Source organism: Pelobates fuscus, chromosome 6 (assembly GCF_036172605.1).
Source record: "Pelobates fuscus isolate aPelFus1 chromosome 6, aPelFus1.pri, whole genome shotgun sequence".
Taxonomy (NCBI): Eukaryota; Metazoa; Chordata; class Amphibia; order Anura; family Pelobatidae; genus Pelobates; species Pelobates fuscus.
The window spans coordinates 43,234,470-43,255,138 of record NC_086322.1 but is presented as its reverse complement, the minus strand read 5'-3'; the positions used below and the strand labels follow the sequence as shown (position 1 = coordinate 43,255,138).

The window sequence follows — 20,669 nt, the reverse complement described above, 5'->3', positions numbered from 1 at the left end:
CTCTTTTCATGTATCCTTGTTGAAACCTCTTATTTGCAACAAATTCTCCTCTAAGGTCTCCTCGCCTCGCCCTGTTCAGGTGGAGGGTCGGGAGGAGTACGAGGTCAGCTCCATCATTGATTCCAGAATCTCAAGGGGAAAATTGCAATATCTGGTCAACTGGAGGGGATATGGTCCTGAGGAGAGGAGTTGGGTACCTCAGGAGGATGTTCATGCTTCTCGCCTTCGCAGAGCATTTCACCTCCGCTTCCCATCTCGCCCCGGTTCCTTCCGCCCGGTGGGCGTATCTGAGAGGGGGGGTACTGTCAGGGTACCTGAGGCCTCTACCTCTAAGGGAGGTAGAGACTTGGGGGTTTCTCCGTCCAGGCGAGCTGTTTCCTTCGTTCCTCGCGGTTCATTCACTCACTTAAACACCGGCCGCGAGGAATCCACGTCCTTTTCTAGCAGGACGCTCAATACGTGACGGCATGACGCTATTACGAGCGACCTGTCACTCAAGTGTCCGATATCCAATCGGTACTTGTCAGAGGCGTGTTTACCATCCAGAGCCAGGGTATTTAAGCTTACTTCTCTCTTCTGCTCATTGCCCTGTCGTGGTTCTAGCTTGTCTAGTCACTCAGTGCTCTGGTATTCTAGTTTGCTCTGTTTGGTTTTGACTCGGCTTGTTGTACTTCCCTGCTTCTCTGTTATCCCTTGACCCGGCTTGTCTCTCGCTTATCTGTCTTCTCGTTCCCTCGACCTCGGCTTGTCTCTGACTATTCTCTATTACTCTCGGTACGTTAGTCCGGCCATTCTAAGGCCCGGTATACGTACCTTTCCACTCTTTGTACTCTGCGTGTTGGATCCCTGTCCCGATCCTGACACTGATCAGATGTTAAAATTAAAAATGAAAATCAACCATGAAATAACAAAAAATTTGCTCTTGTTAACAGTTCTTATCGAGTACTGCCCACAACCATAGTGATTGACCAAGCAAGAAAAGCCTCTGAGAAAAAAATAACTATATTCTAAAACAATCACATTTATTAAGACATGCGATAACAACAAACCCCATTATCATTAAAATCTGTGTTTTACAAAGAAACTAAATGAACTCATATTAGTGTATGATTATCTTGTTTCTTTGGGAAATCCTGGCAGCTTCTACTTGCATGAAACCCAAGTTTTATTCCATGTTGTTTCCTCCAAGGCTCCAAATTGCCCTAAACAGTGATCAGTTCTTATACTCTAAGCATGAAACTATGCTTGGACCAAGTAATGTTAAAAACAGAGTTGTGTGTACACCACCCCTTCATTACCTAATGTATGATCTTACTTTGGGAAATGACCATCTATTATTTCTTGCAGCCAATCTTAAGACACTTGCACTAGAACTTTAGAACTGGTCTTCTCACATGTTAACCCTTGTATGTCCTGTTTCTAATATTCCATTCTATAACCTTTATAATTTTACTGTCTGAAACTATATTTTTACAAACATAACCATAAGAGTGAAAAGCTGTTATTCAACAATACAAAAACAAGAGAGGAACATCAATCATATTTTGCCAAAGCCATCAGAAACCTCCCAAGGAGATAGCAAAGGTTTTTGGCTATATTAGTATCTATAATAAAGTCTGCTAGTCATGATGAGGTGAGGACAAGGATCACCAGCATTCATGGGAAACAAGAGCATTGTTAGGTTCAAAAAACATCTGGGAATCAAGCCCAAAAATATGACCCCTTCCTGAAATCCCTCCTCGATTCTATTCCAGGCCCCTCCCTAATTCCACAACTAAACAAGCTTCTTGGCACACTCACGGTTACTTACTGACATAATGTGTGTGTGTATAGGGAGAGGGAAAATCATGCCACTCCCTGATGGTACAGTGTATAGAGCCTCTGCTTTCACTCTCCGCCTTTGCTCATGTAATGGCTCTTATGATCTCTAGACTCCTAGTATCAGAGCAATACTATGCCAACAGACTTCAATTCTTTGAACTGAAGACATGAAGCTAGCCCGTCCAAAGACCTGAGACTGTGCTAATAATGGTTAAGTGCATTTTGGAGACCCAAGGCTTTTATGGTGTCTACTTAGGGCTCCAGCTTAGGTAAGCCCCTCCTCCCAATGCCCCTTATTGGAACATATTTGTAAGTGACAATAATAAAGTGACTCACAATGATGGCTAGGTAATAATGGAAAGCAAATAGCCTTGACTTAGTTGGTCTTCCCAAGCTCAGTGATATGATTTTAAAAATATATTAGCACATAGATTTCTGCAAGTCTCAATAATATAATAGAGGGTGAAGGGTTACCATCGTCACTGATCTTTGAAAATTTACATATTTTTGCAAAAGGACGCAAAAGACCCAATGAGCCTGTGCTATCAGCAGACTAGTTTAGGTTTTACATTTGGATATCAAGTTACTTATGAAAATCTTGGCATCTAGGTTGGGAGAGTTCTTGCCTTCTCTGATACCAGAGATACCTTTTTGTATCACAGTATAAGGGTTATCCCCTCTAGAGATACGATCTGGACACACCTGAATTTATCCCCGATCCCAGGGATATTTTCTCCTTTCTATTTCTTCTCTGATACCACCAGACTAATCAGGGTGTGAGTGGCCAAGAGATGTAAACGAGTACTTACAAAACAGATGCATAGAAATTGGAATGTGGAGACAAGACAAACTGCAGAAAGCCCAAGACGAGAGAACACTGAGAATGTGAACATGCCTTTTTCTAGGAATAATACAGTGGTGGTAGAAGCAGAAAAACATAATCCATCAAGAGAGGAGGTTTTTAGGGAAGAACTCAAGAGAAATCATGGCGTGGTTTCATCCAGTGACCCCCCCAAAAACCAAAAGAAAAGAAAGCATAGAAGAAATAGAGGAGGAAGAAGAACATGAAATAATCTGAAAGAAAAGCAAGAAGAGAAACTATTAGGAATATTCAACCTGGCTGGTATTCCATTATTCCCATAACATATTTCTGCACTAAATAAGGGACTAAGATTTGCCCCCACTGTACATGTTAACAAATTCGATGCTACTATAGGTGTCAAAAGATTTATCAGGAAATAAATTATAAAGAAATATTTTGAACAGATTCCGGAGAAGAAGAAACAGAAAGTGAATTTAAGCACAGCCAACTGAGACCTGCATCTACTTTCTTTCCTGTCAATTGTGTCTCAGCTGGTATGGAAATTTTCAAAGAATTAGTGAGTGATGCCATCAGAACAGTATCCAGGCAATAATCTGACACAAAAAGAAAGAGAAGCATTGGATGACCTGGTGGGAAATAACAAAATTGTCATTAAGCCAGCAGACAAGGGGGGGGGGGGGGAGGATTAGTAATAATGTCTAAAGAATATTATTTGAACGAAGCTATTTAACGATCCAGAAATGTATATAACACTTCATAAAGATCTCGAGGAAATAATAATTAAGGCTAAAGATGCAGGGATTTTGAAAGACTCGGAATTTACATTTTTGAATGTTAGACCCCGGTCTTTTATTTCTTGCCGAAAATACACAAGCATGTGGAAATACCACCAGGAAGACCAATTGTCTTGGGAATCCATTCCATCACTTCCAATCTGTCACAATACATTGATTCATTCCTATAATCTTATGTATCTAAGGTCAAATCGCACCTACAGGACACTACACAAATGATTTGTAAATTGGCCTCTGTAAATTGGAAATATAATGATATCCTAGCATCCACTGATGGAAGCCAGACTGAAGACGGTCAAGGAGAGAGTTGGAATTGAGGAAGCAAGTCAGACGGGTAAAGACAAGCCATTTCAGAAGCTTTAAGGGGAAAGGGAGCATGGATATGGGATGACAGTTAGAAGGTGAGGACGGGTCAAGAGATGTTTTTTTTTTAAGATGGATACTACAGTAGCATGTTTAAGGGCAGCAGGGGCAACACCAGAAGAGAGAGAGAGCAGTTGAAGATGTATGTTAAGGAAGGCATAAGACAAGAGGAGAGAGCTCTGATAAGGTGAGCCAGGATAGGATTAAGCGGGCAAGTAGTGGGTTGAGAGGAAAGGAAGTGCAGCCACCTCTTGTTCAGTTGCCTAGGAGAAAGTCTGAAGGGTAGGAAAGGCATGACCTAGGTGTGGTTGAGAAAGAGAGGGGCAAGGTGGTGAGGAACCATTCCTTCTATTTTGTGTCTGGTTTCTTACCTTGTCAGTACAGTTAAATGGCCATCACTAAAAGTTTAAAACCTGTCTCTGCCTTGTGGAAAATAGACAAAAGTCATGTTAACCACTGCTATACATCCAATATAGTGTGCAGACCAGCTGATATTAATATAGCTATTCAACTATCTATATTAATATAGTTTGTTTTTGTTTGTTTGCTTAGTTTTTGTCTGTTTTTTTTTGTTTAAGTTAAGTAAGAAAAAAGAATGGGCCCCTTTGGGTTCCAAAAGTGGTCCATGCCTTATCCTTCACTCCAGTGGCACTAGGGTGAAGGGTGGAGAGTAATCAATTGGTGCCTATGAGACACTTAGTCTCCTGGGTCTTTTTATATAAACATGATGGGCCAATAAAGGCCTAAATTGTCTGCTCGGCTTCTATGTACAAATAAACAGCATGTCCTGTCCCACATTCCCTGCAGGCTAGGAGTAGGTAAAACCATTGCCACCCCCACAATATATCTCTATTGATCCCCCCTCACACTTATAATTGCGAAAGGGCCCAAGAAATCTAAAATATAGAAAAAAGTAGATAAAAAATATTTTTACGGGGCGGAGCTAAGCAACGGAGGAGAACGGTCGCATGTCGGCTGAGCTCTGAACGACGAAGCTGAAAATAACCCAATTTACCCACCGATAAAAATTGGAATTACCCCAAAATGACCACCAGGTCTACCCGCTCCCAATGTGGAAGAAAAACAAGAAACTAAAACCTGACAAGCCCGCTGCGGGCATGAATATTGACGAGATGTGGAGACAGGCACGAAGAGCCGCGGTCTCAAATATGGCGTCCCTACACGGCGGATGCTCGGATTTTTATACCGAGACGTCGGATGAAGAGGGGGGGTACACATCCCGACGAGCCGGTCCTCGCCACCGGCGTCGACACAACAGTTGCCAAAACCGGCACCCACACCAGTGAGCATGGAGGCCATCAGAGACCTCATGGCGGACCACCACGCCAAAATCTCTGCGGAAGTCGCATCGATCCGGGATACCCTACGGGGCCTCACTGGAAGAGTGGGAGCAGTAGAAGACACCTCAAGCACCCACACCGGGCAAATCCGTCAGCTCCAGCACGAAATACAGGAACTGAGGCAACAATTTACCCGAAACGATCTGAGATTTGCAGAACTTGAAGATAAACGGAGACAAAAACATCTAAAGGTCAGAGGCATCGGTGACAACATACCCGAAGCTGAGCTACCTCATGTTGCTAGACGGCTTCTCACATCCCTATTATCTCCAAAAACGGGCAAAGCTGTAGCAATCGACGGCATCTTCCGTATCCCAAAACCCGCCAAAGCACCAACTACTGCCACTAGAGACGTCGTGATGCAATTCCAGACCTACAGGGACAGGGCCGCAGTCCAGGCGGCCGTCCGCAACCAACCGTCATATCCCTTCTAAGATATGCATCTCTCTTTCTATGCCGACCTCTCGGGGGCGACCTTAGCATGGAGAAGGTCTCTCCAACAATTAACCTCTATCCTGCGAGCCAACCGCGTAAGTTACCGCTGGGGCCCAGCACACACCCTGCTGATCGCTAGAGGAGATACCACACTCTCAGTGCGCTGTATGACGGAGGCGCCAGCAATTTTAAGACAGCTGGACCTACCCACAGATCCACTGCCACTGCCGACGGGCAGACCCAAAAACCCACCGTCCTGGGACCCAGCAAGGGCAGCGGAATTTGTGCCCAGACTACCTGCTGGAACGTCGGTAAGCGGAGCTGCCTCGTGAGACACTGCGTACACCTGCCCCTCCAACGCTACCTAATCACGGACTGACTCAAATGGCCTGATCACCCGGGATTTAAGTTCACATCTAATCTCAGAGGGACACCGGCTACCTAAACCCACTCAGCAACCGCAGATCCACTTGGACTACCGAAAACATTATTTCTCTCAGCTCCCACTTTCACGAGGGGCCGGCACAGGGCCGAAGAAACACAGCCACCACACTCGGAAATTACCCCAGTCGCCCTGCTCAGACGAGACTAACTAATGGACACACGTATGGGCACTATACAAGTGCACCGGCAAGACTCTGAGACACCCCGGCAGGGTGTGGGCTGCCGCCCGGCAATATGTGAACGGAGAGGACCCGACAGGTTACAGAGACTATATTGTCCTATTATTGCATGTCTGCATCGGCTCATAGCCAATCTTATACCCCACTTAGTCCCTAGGTAATTAACCGGGAATATTAGTCCCTAAGTAATTAACCGGGTATTGCATGTCTGCATCGGCTCATAGCCAATCTTATACCCCACTTAGTTCCTAGGTAATTAACCGGGTACACAGCGGAAACTATCCACATACGGTGAAGGGGACCTCACGAGATCCCTTCTGAGACCCTAACAAACACACTAGCTACGAGTCCTTAATACACCAAGACCCACCGTACAAGCACCTCTAATTTCCCCTAGCCAACCTCATCAGAAACCATGGGCTCAAACGAAGAGCCTATCACTATGCTTCCGGTGGTGGAGGTTCCATAGCAAAATCTGCCCTTATTATGTGCGAGGCGAGCTTGAGCACGACTGCACTCGCCGACCACCCGGTGCCTCTATACAGCAACACATTCGTACCAAGTACAGGCTCGAGGTGTATAAAATACTAACCACTGTCTTTAAACATAACCTGAATATGGGTTTTCCCGGGCCGACCCTCACGCCCAACTTCCAATTCGAAGCGCCCCACTAATTTTAATTTTAATTTTAATTTTAATTTAAAAACATGGATTTAGTGTTAACTCACAGTGTATGACTCAAATAACCTTATTGCTTTTTCTGTTCTTTCTTTTCTTTATGAAGCGTTTTTCTTTCTACTACGCCTAGATTTTAGGCTTACCATGCATATACCCTCTAAGCGAGCTTAAACACAATGTTTAGAATTGTTCTCATCTTATATGACATAAGATAATACTATCTACATACCGAACGCACAGTCACTTCTTGGACCCAGCTTAAAGTAACCAAGATATGGACACAAACTAATGTTATAACTTGTTATAATATATTAAAAATGTGCTTGTTTTTCTGTGCCCCGCATGTTACGCGTGGGAATCGTAGGAGGACTGCTTTTGGGGCACCTCTTACCTGCATCTGTAATATTTCAGCACAACAAAAATAAAGAATTAAAAAAAATATATATATATATATTTTTACACTTATCCATTGAAGTTCTGATTCTTTAATTTTCCTACCTTTGCCCTGCCAAAAAAGTCTAAATAAATGTATTTTCTGCCTTCAGTTCTCAGTTGATGTGGATCCATCAATGGGTTTTGTAGACAAATTTGTTCTCTACAGGTTGAAAATCAATGCTGGAGTAATTTGAGCTTAATGGGCTAAGCGTATTTTGCATAATTTTGTAATGCGTAATGAAAGTAAACATGTATACACATTTTTGCGAAGCAATGGGCTTGATCATTTCACTATATTAATGTCTTGTATAGTCCACACTCTGAAGTCCTGACTGTTTTATTTTTCAGCATTATTTATGAAGTGACAGGCATGTGGCTGTTCGGGAAGCAGTTCTGTAAAGTGTGGATCTCATTTGATGTTATGTTCTGCACCGCATCGATTGTTACTTTGTGTTTCATCAGTCTGGATAGATACTGCTCTGTTGTGACTCCTTACCACTATTCCAAGAGAATGTCAAGACGCAGGTGAGGATTTTTCAATTTTTATAATTCATAAAATAAACAAGAAAATCATTGTTTGGTTTTTTCATAGCAATTTAATTACGGATAAGTCATGTATTGCCATGAATTAATGTCTCTGCTTTCTTCAGAGCCCAAAGCATCACTTTAAACTAAGAAAGGATTTATATAGCATTTTTTTTTCAGGAAAAAAAAGTATGTGATAAATATCTCTTCAAATGATCAATAAGAAGGGCCAAGTAAAGTCAGAAATCACTTGTCTTCAGTAGTTATGGTAGCTGGAAAAAAAATGTTTGTGGATTATTCCCTTACGTTTACTGAAATACTCAATTCTGCTAAAGAAGAAATATGTTGATTTTCAAAAATATTGTTAATAGTGTTCATTTATAGTTTAGGAGAAACTTAGAATTATTAAGTAAACAAAAATGAGGTCCTTTACATATATACCTGTATATATAATTATAATCTGATTGATTAAACTATCTTTCCATGCTTGTAAACTGATGGCTTTTACGTTTCTTGAGAAACCCTCTGAACTGAAATAAAAAAGTGGGGTTTTTTTTGTTTTGTTTTTTTAAATCAACAATCTCTGAAAGTTTGGAAGGTTTGTATACAGTGGCTACATATTTGCGTTGACTTGGGTCAAATTTTATTTGTGACACTATGTTAAAGGAAAATAATGGCATGAAAATGTAAATCCATATAGAAAAGAAAATGGATACCGCACTCTCCTGGCTTCCAGGGTGCCCTGGGTCTGAGGACAGCCAGGTCTTCAAAATGTAGAAAATAACTATTGATCCTTGCACTCAAGGTTAAAAGCCAAAATAGCAGCTTTATTTAGAGCAAAACACAGCAACATTTTGACCCAGCAGGGTCTTTGTCAAACATATAAATAGTCATTTGAAAAGAAAGTATACACTCTTTGAATTCTATGGTTTTACTTAACAGGAAATAATAATTAGCAGTTTGCTCGTCTCGAGCAATCAGGTGTATGTTATCCCCTTAAGACCGCAGGGCGTTCTATGCCGTCCTTATTTAGATGGCTCTAAATGCCGCAGGGCGACATAGACCGCCCTGCGATCTTTTGTACTTACCCGGTCACCGGCGATCCCACGCCAGCGATCGCGGTATGGGGACTTACCTGGGAGCCCAGGGAGTCCCCCTCCGTCCTCTTTGGCCCCCCTGGGCCATGTGATCGCGAGGACCCCGCGATCACATGGACGGCATAGATACACATATACACACATACACCTAAATATACATACACTGTCTATGTGTATTTTAATGTTAATATATACATAATTATATATATATATATATATATATATATTAATATCAAAATACACGTACAATGGTATTGATTAAATATATATAATTTTCATTATATATATTAATAATAAAAATAAATAAATATATAAATACGTTAAAAAATAAAATAAAATAAATAATACAAAATAAATAGATACAAAATATATATACATGCATAATTTTGTTCTAACTGTATTTTAAAATTATATATATATTGATATCAGAACAAAATAATATATATATATCTATATACATAAGTATATATGTATATATCACTATATTCAAATAGAAAGAGTGCACTCGAAGGTCTTCTTAAGGATATAAACAATTTATTTTGCCAAATTTCAAAAGACATACAAGTCGACGTTTCAGTCCTCGTGGGACTTTTTTCAAGACAATGAAAGGCGGAAAAACAGTGATTTAAATATACATTGCAGGTGATTTGATTGGAGAGTAGGTTATATGAAAGAGAGGCTGTGCAAACGTGAAAGTGGTTATTCAACTTTGAAAATAGGTATTAACCCCTTAAGTGCCTAAATAAAAAAAGGCCTAACGGTGATTGCGGTTACGGCCAAATATCTAATAATCTGCGCTCGCAGACATATATTAAAATTCAAGGATAAGAAATAAGAAATATCGAAGCCACCTTAGACTAACTAAGAATTTTAGATTCTATTTGAGTATTTAAACAAATTTGTTAAACTGAGTTAAACAGTGTTTTACATTTGCTACATTTTTAAACACTAACATAAGGTGGCTGCGTATAGATTGGACTTCCTAGTGTCAATAGATACATTGTAACAAAACTTCAAAGTATATTTGAGTACCCCGCCGGGGTACTATGTATGTATTATATTACCAATTAACGGCCATACAGTCTATAGAGTATAACAGGAGCAACCATCAGCCAACATATTCTAGCTAAAATAAAAATAATAATAATAATATATGAATACTATATGAATAATATGTAGTGGAAAAAAGTCTCATGAGTTAATCACCAGTTATGATTTTTCTATGACTTTTAGTGCAGATATATCAATTACTATTATCTTCTTTATCTTTTCGGGATGAAGCAGCTGAGTGGGTTGATTTCATTAAGTCCCCCCGGGGACAAAGTTCCTAATGTAAAGATCCAGAAGGCTTCTCTTTGAAGAAGTAGGACATCTCTGTCACCCCCCCTGTTCGGGGCCGGAACATGTTCAATGCCCATAAATTTCAATGTGGGCAGTGTGTGCCCTATTTCCAAAAAATGTTTGGCTATGGGGGTGGTTGCTATACCACTAGATAACGCAGTCCTGATAGTGGATCTGTGTCCCCTCATGCGCTCCCTGAGGTCATTAGACGTTTTGCCAATATACATGAGTCCACATGGGCAGGTGATGCGATATACTACATGTGTAGTGGTGCACGTGATCCTTTGCCGTATCTTGTATTCTTTACCTGAGCAAGGGTGGTAAAACGCTTTGCCCGGGGTCATACTATTGCAAGCCATGCACTTCAGACAACGATAACAGCCTGGGCTTTGAACAGACTGATGCGCCATGGATATATCCGTGTGAACCAGATAATCCCTCAGGTTCCTGTTTCTCCTATAACTAATCATAGGGGTATTTTGGAATATCGTCGGTAGTGTTTTGTCTTTTTAAGAACCTCCCAGTTGTGTCTTACTTTCTGGGACATCTCTCCCGATAATGAATGGAACGTTTGAGGGAAGATCATTCTGTTTTGGTTGTTTTTAATTTTAGGGCCGTCTGTGTAATTTTTGAGTGCTTTTGAATATGCACACTCCAGCACTTGTCTTGGGTATCCACGTTGTGAAAATTTTTCAAACATTTCTTGTACCTGGTTTGCTGCTTTTGTAGAATCAGAGTTATTCCTCAGTATTCTCATAAATTGAGATACCGGTAAAGATTTTATAAGGTTGGGTGGGTGGTGACTGCTGGCGTGTAGTAACGTATTGCGGTCAGTTTCCTTAGCAAATAAAGTATACCCCAGCTTGTTGTTTTCTATGAAAATTCGAAGATATTGCAAATATGGTATGTTCAGTTTTTTTTAGTAGCCACTTAGTCACAAACACTGGCCAAAATTTGCGTTCAAATTAGTTTTTTGTATTTTCAAATATTAACACTAAGTTAAGGATAGTATTAGACTAGTGACAGTTGCAGAAGAGGAATCAGTCAGGAGCTATTAACAGTTTAATTGATACGCTTTTATGAAGAAGTGGGTTTTTAACGAATTCTATTTAAGTTGTCAATGGCACCGACTTTTAGCCCTGCTCATGCCAATATATATATTTTCACTGGTGTTGCAACTTTCTAAATGAATCATTGGAAGAGCTGCACTACCAATTTACTAAGTATATGGAGAATAGAAACATAGAATGTGACGGCAGATAAGAACCATTCGGGCCATCTAGTCTGCCCAATTTGCTAAATACTTTAGTCCCTGCATGAATGCTGTGGGGTTATATAAGTGTTCCATTGCATCACTGACTTAACATAAATTTAAGCTGAAATCTAATCAGGGGTCACAATACCTTAAACACAATAATATGCTATTTCTAATGGAATAATGTAAGAATTCTATGGATGATAAAACTGATCTGTTCAGAAATTAAACATTCATTGCTATATATATATATTTCTCTTTATGTTTTATTCATAGATGTATCTTCATGACAATGACAATATGGGTCTATTCCTCCTTGATATCTTTTCTACCCGTCATGCAAGGTTGGAATGAGATACCCGGTATCGACTTTGACAATGGGAAAGAGTGCATCTTTGTGACCAACTGGACCTTTGCAATTGTAGCCTCGTCACTGGCATTCTACATTCCATTCATGATCATGTGCAGCATGTACTTCTTTATTTACAAAGCTTCCCGATTAAAAGCTACCCGTATTGTGTCCCAGACACTGGACCTCCATTACCACCCGAACAGTAAGCGGCAGAACAATTTGCAACTAGAAAACAAAGCCACAAGGACAATGAGTATAATTATATCAGTGTTTGTCATGTGTTGGCTACCGTATTTTGTTCTAAATGTTTGGATTGCAGCAAAGGGGAGTTCCACCAACGCTGTTCTTGAGAATGCTTTCAAGTTTATTACATGGCTGGGATACTGCAATTCTACCATCAACCCCATGCTGTATGCCTTTTTAAACAGAGACTTCCAGAGGGCCCTGAAGAAGTTACTTATCTGTAGACGTTGGAGGTCACAGGTAGACATCGGTGATGACATGGTTTCAATAGTAACATTTTCCAAGACTGCCCAAGACCCTGATTACAACATTAAATTACCAATGTCGAACTGTGTTTTAAAGAGCAAACAGACTATGAAATGTGGACAAACAACTCAATACTAATCAAGATATTCCTATTTTATATCAAAATAAAAAGATCACAAACTGTTTGTAAAGAGAAACAGAAGACTGATAAAAATGTGTATTTCAAATACCATGTGGAACAGTTTTACAAAAACGTATTTTTTGGATTCGCATCCTGCTCCATGTACTACATTATTTCGGTTTTGTGATGACAACCTGCCTTCACATTTTTCCACCGTTTATGAAAACCAATAGCAGCGTTAAATCGATAATCCTCCGATTAAAATGACAACAGGCATTCGGGGATTTGAAGTAGTTTAAAAGATTTCTCACTTCAAACAATAAAGGAAATTTTTTTTTCAAATGTAAACATCTATACACAATGATCATCCTGTTTTTTTGTTGTTTTTTTTAGAACTTCTGATTGTACTCCACATCAATACAACATTACTTTTTTCTAAGCTTTCTAACAGACTTTTTTATATTCTTTGTAATCCCCTGGCATGTAAATCACCTCTTTGTGTTAGATGTTCCTTAACTCTATTACAGATGGTTTAATGTAGCCTTTGAAAAACAAAGAATACTCCTGACAGCAATTTCACAGCACTGACAAATAGGAATTTTGCTTTAACAACCAATCACTGTGACAAATTACAGTAGCTTGATCTCTTTCCAGAAAGAGAGACAGACGCTAAACTATTAACAGTAACAGTACATTTCTAATTGTAGATCCACAGAGGCATAAAATGAATAGCTGGGTTCGTTCTCAGTAATAATCACAGGTCTTCGGATGGAACTGTCTTCCTCGTGTTTAATGAAAATTGACTTTTTTAAAGATTTTTTAAAATATATATAATAATAATATATTAGTTCTTAGTAGATTTAGTCCATCTATGGCAACATGAAATAAGCAAGCAACTTGCTCATGTGATGAATTTCTTAAATTATTATATTTATAGAGCGCCAACAAATTCCATAGCACTGTACAATGGGTGGACTAACAAACATTTAGTTGTAACCAGACAAGTTTGACACACATAGACAGAGGTTGAGGGCTCTGCTCAATGAGCTTACATGCTAGAGGGAGTGGGGTAAAGTGACACAAAAGGTAAGGATAGTATTAGGGAAGTAGACTGGTAGAATAATATTCAATGAAGACTTAGTGTGGGATTTTGGAGCCATTAACAGTTTAATTGATATCCTTCTGTGAAAAAGTGAGTTTTTAATGATTTTATGAAGGAATGGAGACTGGGTGAGCATCTAACGGAAAAGGGAAGGGAGTTCCACAGGAACGGTGCAGCCCTAGAGAAGTCTTAAAGGCGAGCATCAGAGGTGGGAGTATGAACAGTGGCTAGACGCAGGTCTTCGACAGAGCTAAGGGGCCTAGACAGGATATATTTGTGTATTAGGGAGGATTGATGAGCCTCGCCACCGCATTCATTATAGACTGCAGTGGGGCAAGTTTGAACCATGTAAGACCACTGAGAAGCGGATTGCAGTAGTCAAGGCAACAGAGGACAGTGGCATGGTACAGCACCTTAGCCGTGTCTGGCGTTAAGTAAGGGCGGATGCACGCAATGTTTTTAAGATGGAAACATTAAATGGCTGTAAGGTTCTAGGTACAGTTTTTGGTGGACTCAGTAGAACAGCAGTTAGGTTACCAGAATGTGTTTATTATTTGTTTACTATGAAATGCAATATGTTGTATTGTACTGCGGCTGTTTGATGAAATTCTGCTTTAAAAAAAGAAATGTTACTTTAAAAAAACTGGATTAATAAAGAAAATAGAGTGGCAAATGTTGGGAGTTGAACTCTGAATTAAAATAATATGTTTAAAGTGTGAAATATACAGTTTTATTCTTCGGTTTACCACCCTCTTAGAAAACTTCCCATACCATATTAATAATGTTTTTAATAATTATGTATTAATATTTATTTTAAAGTGTTAAAATACTGCAGGGTTGTAAACAAACTGAACATTCCATAACATGGGGTATGTTAGCAGAGGTGCTGCTATTTACATTTTCAGCTAAATTAACATTTTAAACAAAATTATAAAAAATGTTGTAAATAAAATATTTCAAACTTATTTGTTATAGTTTTATTTGTATGCATAGATCCTTACATTCTAAAAAAAAAAAGCATCATCATGTGATGTCTGTGTTGCTGAAGGGTGATAAAACATCAATCCAATTGTCCCCCAAAACAAGGACAGAAGGTGCCTGTAGCAAGTGTGTTAAAAAATGATAAGCTATCAGGATCGGGACAGGGATCCAACACGCAAAGTACTAACAGGACAGGGTACGTATACCGGACCTTAGAATGGCCGGACTAACGTACGGAGAGTAAAGAGAATGGTCAGAGACAAGCCGAGGTCGGGGGAACGAGAGGACAGGTAAGCGAGGAACAAGCCGGGTCAAGGATACCAGAGGAAAACAGAGTAAGTCAAACTAGCCGGGTCGGAACCAAAGGAAATAACTGAAAACACCAGAGCACTGTGTGACTAGACAGGCTAGAACCACGACAGGGCAATGAGTGAATGGGAGAGACAGGTTTAAATACCCTGGTTACCGTGAGTAGACCCGCCTCTGACGAGTCCTGAGTGGCTCCCAGTCACTTGAGTGACAGTTCGGTCCGGACTGACGTCATGACGTCGGGCAGCGTGCGTGACGTCATAAAATGAGACGGATCCCTCGCGGCTGGCGTGAGAGTGACTAGGAGAGCCGCGAGGGATGGAGGCAGCCGACCTGCTGGAGGGATAAACTACTAAGTATCTACCTCTTTCGGAGGTAGAGACTTCAGGTAACCTGACATAAGCTTAGAGTCATGTCTACAAATGCTCGCAGTTTAGGGAATAAGATCCATGAACTTGTGGCAATAATGGCAATTGATAGTGTAGATTTAGTCGCTGTTACTGAGACATGGTATACTGAGAAAAATGACTGGGACATAGCAATACCAGGGTACTTTTTATATAGAAAAGACAGGGAAGGCAGGAAAGGGGGAGGGGTGGCCCTGTATGTGAAGGATAGCATAAAATCTAGCCTAATAAAAGTTAGTGAGGTGAACATAGAGTCCGTTTGAGTTATGTTAGAATTTGGTAATCACACAGTAATTCATGTAGGTGTGATTTATAGGCCCCCAGGACAAATTGAAGAGTTAGATAATCTACTAGTTGAGGAAATAGCTAAAATGACAATGAAGGAGAAAGTTATTATCATGGGTGACTTTAATCTACTGGGATTGTCTCTAAAACAAGTCGTTGAGGAGCCAACTCGTAAAGAGGCCATACTAGATTTAGTGTTAACAAATGGAGATTTGGTATCCGATATTACTGTAGGTAAAAGTTTAGGATCCAGTGATCATCAATCAGTGTGGTTTAATATAAGAACAGTGACTGAGTCACACCACACAAAAACAAAAGTTTTACAGACTTTTTTAAAATTAGAATATGTGTAAAGGAGTCCTTATCAGACTGGAGCAATTTAAATGGTGTCCAAGAGAAATGGGATTATTTAAAAGTTGCACTGAAGGCAACAGAAAATTGCATTAGGCTTGTCAGTAAAAGCAAAAAAAAGCAGTAAAAGCAAAAAATTCAAGAAACCACTGTGGTACTCCGCAGATGTGGCCAAAATAGTAAAAAACAAAAAGTTAGCATTTAGTAATTATAAAAAAACCCAGAGTGAGGAAAACAGAATGATCTATAAGATTAGGCAGAAAGAAGCTAAGCAAGTTATAAGAGTTTCCAAATCACACACAGAAGAGAAAATAGCACAGTCAGTAAAAAAGGGGGACAAAACTTTTTTAGATACATAAATGAGAAAAGAAAAGTAAAACAAGGATTAGTTAGATAAAAAACAAAATAAGGAAGGTATGTAGAAGAGGATAAAGGTCTAGCTGACTGCCTCAATTAATATTTTTGTTCGGTATTTACAGATGAAAATGAAGGAGAGGGACCTCAGTTAAGAAAAAGGATAAATGCGTTATTTATTACACGTGAGTTTACAGAGGAAGAGGTTCTATTTCAACTGTCAAAAGTAAAGACAAATAAGTCAATGGAACCTGATGGAATACACCCAAAGCTATTAAAAGAGCTTAGTGGTGTACTAGCAAAACCATTAACAGATTTATTTAACCAATCATTGATAACAGGAGTAGTCCCAGAAGATTGGAAGTTGGTGAATGTTGTGCCCATTCACAAGAAAGGTAATAGGGAGGAGTCGGGCAACTATAGACCAGTAAGCCTTACTTCAGTAGTGGAGAAAGTAATGGAAACCATGTTAAAGGATAGGACTGTTGAACATCTAAAAACACATGGATTTCAAGATCAGAGACAACATGGGTTTACTTCAGGGAGATCATGCCAAACTAATCTTATTGATTTTTTTGATTGGGTAACTAAAATTATAGATCAGGGTGGTGCAGTAGACATTGCTTACCTAGATTTCAGTAAGGCTTTTGACACTGTTGCACATAGAAGGCTTATCAATAAACTGCAATCTTTAAGTTTGGATTCCAATATTGTTGAATGGGTGAGGTAGTGACTGAGTGACAGGCAACAGAGGGTTGTAGTCAATAGAGTATATTCGAAGCTTGGGCTTGTCACCAATGGGGTACCTCAGGGATCTGTACTTGGACCCAATCTCTTTAATATTTTTATTAGTGATATTGCAGAAGGTCTTGATGGTAAGGTATGTCTATTTGCTGATGATACTAAGATATGTAACAGGGTTGATGTTCCAGGAGGGATAAGCCAAATGGCTAATGATTTAGGTAAACTAGAAAAATGGTCAGAGTTGTGGCAACTGACATTTAATGTGGATAAGTGCAAGATAATGCATCTTGGATGTAAAAACCCAAGGGCAGAGTGCAGAATATTTGATAGAGTCCTAACCTCAACATCTGAGGAAAGGGATTTAGGGGTGATTATTTCTGATGACTTAAAGGTAGGCAGACAATGTAATAGAGCAGCAGGAAATGCTAGCAGAATGCTTGGTTGTATAGGGAGAGGTATAAGCAGTAGAAAGAGGGAAGTGCTCATACCATTGTACAGAACACTGGTGAGTCAGTGGTCACTTGGAATATTGTACACAGTACTGGAGACCGTATCTCCAGAAGGATATTGATACCTTAGAGAGAGTTCAGAGAAGGGCTACTAAACTGGTTCATGGATTGCAGGATAAAACTTACCAGGAAAGGTTTAAGGATCTTAACATGTATATGTCAGGGTACCTGAGGTCTCTACCTCCGAGAGAGGTAGAGACTTAGTCGTTTATCCATCCGGACGGCCTGTTTTCCCTCTTCCTCGCGGTCCATCCTGTCATGCAAAGCCGGCCGCGAGGGAGTGACTCCCTTTTATAGCATGACGCCTGGAAGTGACGTCAGGACGTCAAACCGGAACGACCTGCCACTCAATTGGTTCAGGACCAATCAGGACTCATCGGAGGTGTGTCTACTTATCTGAACAGGGTATTTAATAGTGCTTCTTTCATTAGCTCATTGCCCTGTCGTGGTTCTAGCTTGTTCTAGTCACTCAGTGCTTGTGTTTTCTCGTTATCCCTTTTGGTTTTGACCCGGCTTGTTTGCTCTACTCTGCTTATCTCTGTTACCCTTGATTCGGCTTGTCTCTCGCTTACCTGTCTTCTGTTACCCTAGACCTCGGCTTGTCTTTGACCATTCTCTACTGTACTACTTACGTTAGTCCGGCCATTCTAAGGTCCGGTATACGTATCTGGCTACTGTTTGTACTCTGCGTGTTGGATCCCTGTCCCGATCCTGACATTACGACAGGGCCAATGGATCCTGCAAGTACAAACAGTCAGCTTGGTTCCCCTGATCCTAGGTTTGAAGCCATGGATCACAGAATGGATCAGATGGCGCTAGCGCTACAGGCGTTATTATCTCGTGCCAATAGTCCACCAGAGGAGTTACGTACTACCCCTATCTCTCCTGTAAGTTCTGGCCTAGAGGTAGCCACTGTAGGTGCTTCTTCTCGCATTACCCCACCAGTACGTTATGGTGGTACTCCTGAGAAGTGTCGTGGGTTTTTAAACCAAATTAGTATCCACTTTGAATTGCAACCTCGCTCCTATCCTACGGATAGGGCAAAGGTGGGATTTATTATCACCTTACTCATTGAGAAGGCTCTGAGATGGGCCAACCCATTATGGGAGAACGATAACCCGTTAGTATACAATTATAACGCATTTGTAGCTGCTTTTAGAAGAACTTTTGACCCTCCAGGTAGAAAGGTTAATGCAGCCAGATTACTGTTACGCCTGAGACAGGAGAACCGAACACTTGTGGATTATGCACTAGAGTTCAGGTCTCTGGCGTCAGAAGTCAAGTGGAACGAGCAGGCGTATATGGATGTATTTTTGAATGGGCTATCAGATGTAATCCTTGACGAGGTTGCTACTAGAGAACTTCCTGAAAATTTAGAGGATTTAATTTCGTTCATTTCTCGTATAGATGAACGTTTAAGAGAGAGACAGAACACTCGAGAGAGGAACCGGAGACCTTCCTTTAAGTTAGCCCCCGCATTTCTAAGTCCTGACTCCACGGTCTCATTGCTTCCTGAACCTATGCAGATAGGCTATACCCGTCTCTCTGAGGAGGAGAGACAGTACAGGAGAAGAGAGGGGCTATGTATGTATTGTGGGGCCAGAGGTCATTTACTCTCGAACTGTCCTAACCGCCCGGGAAACGCTCGCACCTAAGTTTCTCTAGAGGACAGGCCTTGGGTGTTTCTATTTTGTCCTCTACTCCTAATTATAAAGATCACAGGCTTCTGCTACCAGTTTCCTTAACTTGGGAGAAGGAAGTTATAGAGGTTATGGCTTTGATAGATTCCGGAGCTGCTGAGAATTTTATCGACAAAGCCTTTGCCACTAAACACAATATCCCATCCCAGTTAAGGGAGACACCCTTGGCCGTTGAGGCCATAGATGGTAGACCATTACTGGATCCTGTTATCTTTCGTGAGACCATACCCATTAACTTAAATGTTGGGATCCTACACGTGGAGAATTTATCTCTTATGCTCATTTCGTCCCCTTCTGTTCCCATAGTTCTGGGGTATCCATGGTTGAAGAGACATAACCCTATTATCGATTGGGAATTAGGGGAGATACTCTCGTGGGGCCAGAACTGCCAGGAGAGGTGTTTACGCAAGGTTTCTCCATTGGCTAATATTAACACACCAGGTAGTCCTACTCAGTCCACAGAGAAACAGATACCGTCCCTGTACCAAGACTTAAAGGCAGTATTCGACAAGAAGAATGCCGATTCATTACCTCCACACAGGTCATTTGATTGTAAAATTAAGCTTCGACCTGGTACTATGCCTCCGAGGGGTAATGTATATCCTTTATCTGTTCAGGAGAACACTGTTCTAGAGGAATATATTCGTGAGAATTTAGAAAAAGGATTCATTAGGAGGTCTTCTTCTCCTGCCGGGGCTGGGTTTTTTTTCGTTAAAAAGAAGGATGGCACGCTGAGGCCTTGTATTGATTACCGAGGTCTGAATAAAATAACTATCAGAAATGCCTATCCTATTCCATTGATTACCGAGTTGTTTGATCGTCTTAAGGGCTCCAAAATCTTCACCAAATTAGATCTCAGAGGGGCATATAATTTGGTAAGAATCCAGCATGGACACGAGTGGATGACAGCGTTCAATACTCGGTATGGCCACTATGAATACACAGTTATGCCATTTGGACTTTGCAATGCTCCTGCAGTATTTCAGGATTTGATTAATGAGGTACTTAGGGAGTTTCAACATGATTGTGTTATTGTCTACCTGGACGACATACTGATACACTCTAGGGAGATTGAGACTCACCATAGACAAGTCAGAAAGGTACTACACAAACTGCTGCAACACGGTCTATACTGTAAATTGGAGAAATGCAGCTTTGACCAGTCTCAGATAGACTTTCTTGGTTACGTGATTTCTGGGGAAGGCTTTAAGATGGACCCTGACAAACTCCAATCTATTTTAGATTGACCATTGCCTAAAGGACTCAAGGCTATTCAGAGGTTTATTGGGTTTTCCAACTATTATAGGCACTTCATTAAGGGATACTCTTCTATTATTTCGCCTATTACCAATATGACCAAACAGGGGGCTGATACTAAGACCTGGTCTACAGAGGCTCTTGTTGCTTTCAAGAC

At 40.5% G+C, this 20,669-nt stretch overlaps 1 protein-coding gene across 1 annotated transcript in view; it reads left to right on the top strand.

The window, feature by feature from the left end:
* Positions 1–12,530, top strand: part of LOC134566043 (octopamine receptor-like) — a 122,069-nt gene extending 109,539 nt beyond the window's left edge. The window contains exons 3-4 of the mRNA XM_063425754.1: positions 7,682–7,858; positions 11,828–12,530. Coding sequence (XP_063281824.1) covers positions 7,682–7,858; positions 11,828–12,530 — 880 coding nt within the window. The remainder of the gene's footprint in view (positions 1–7,681; positions 7,859–11,827) is intronic.
* The last annotated feature ends 8,139 nt before the right edge of the window (positions 12,531–20,669 follow it).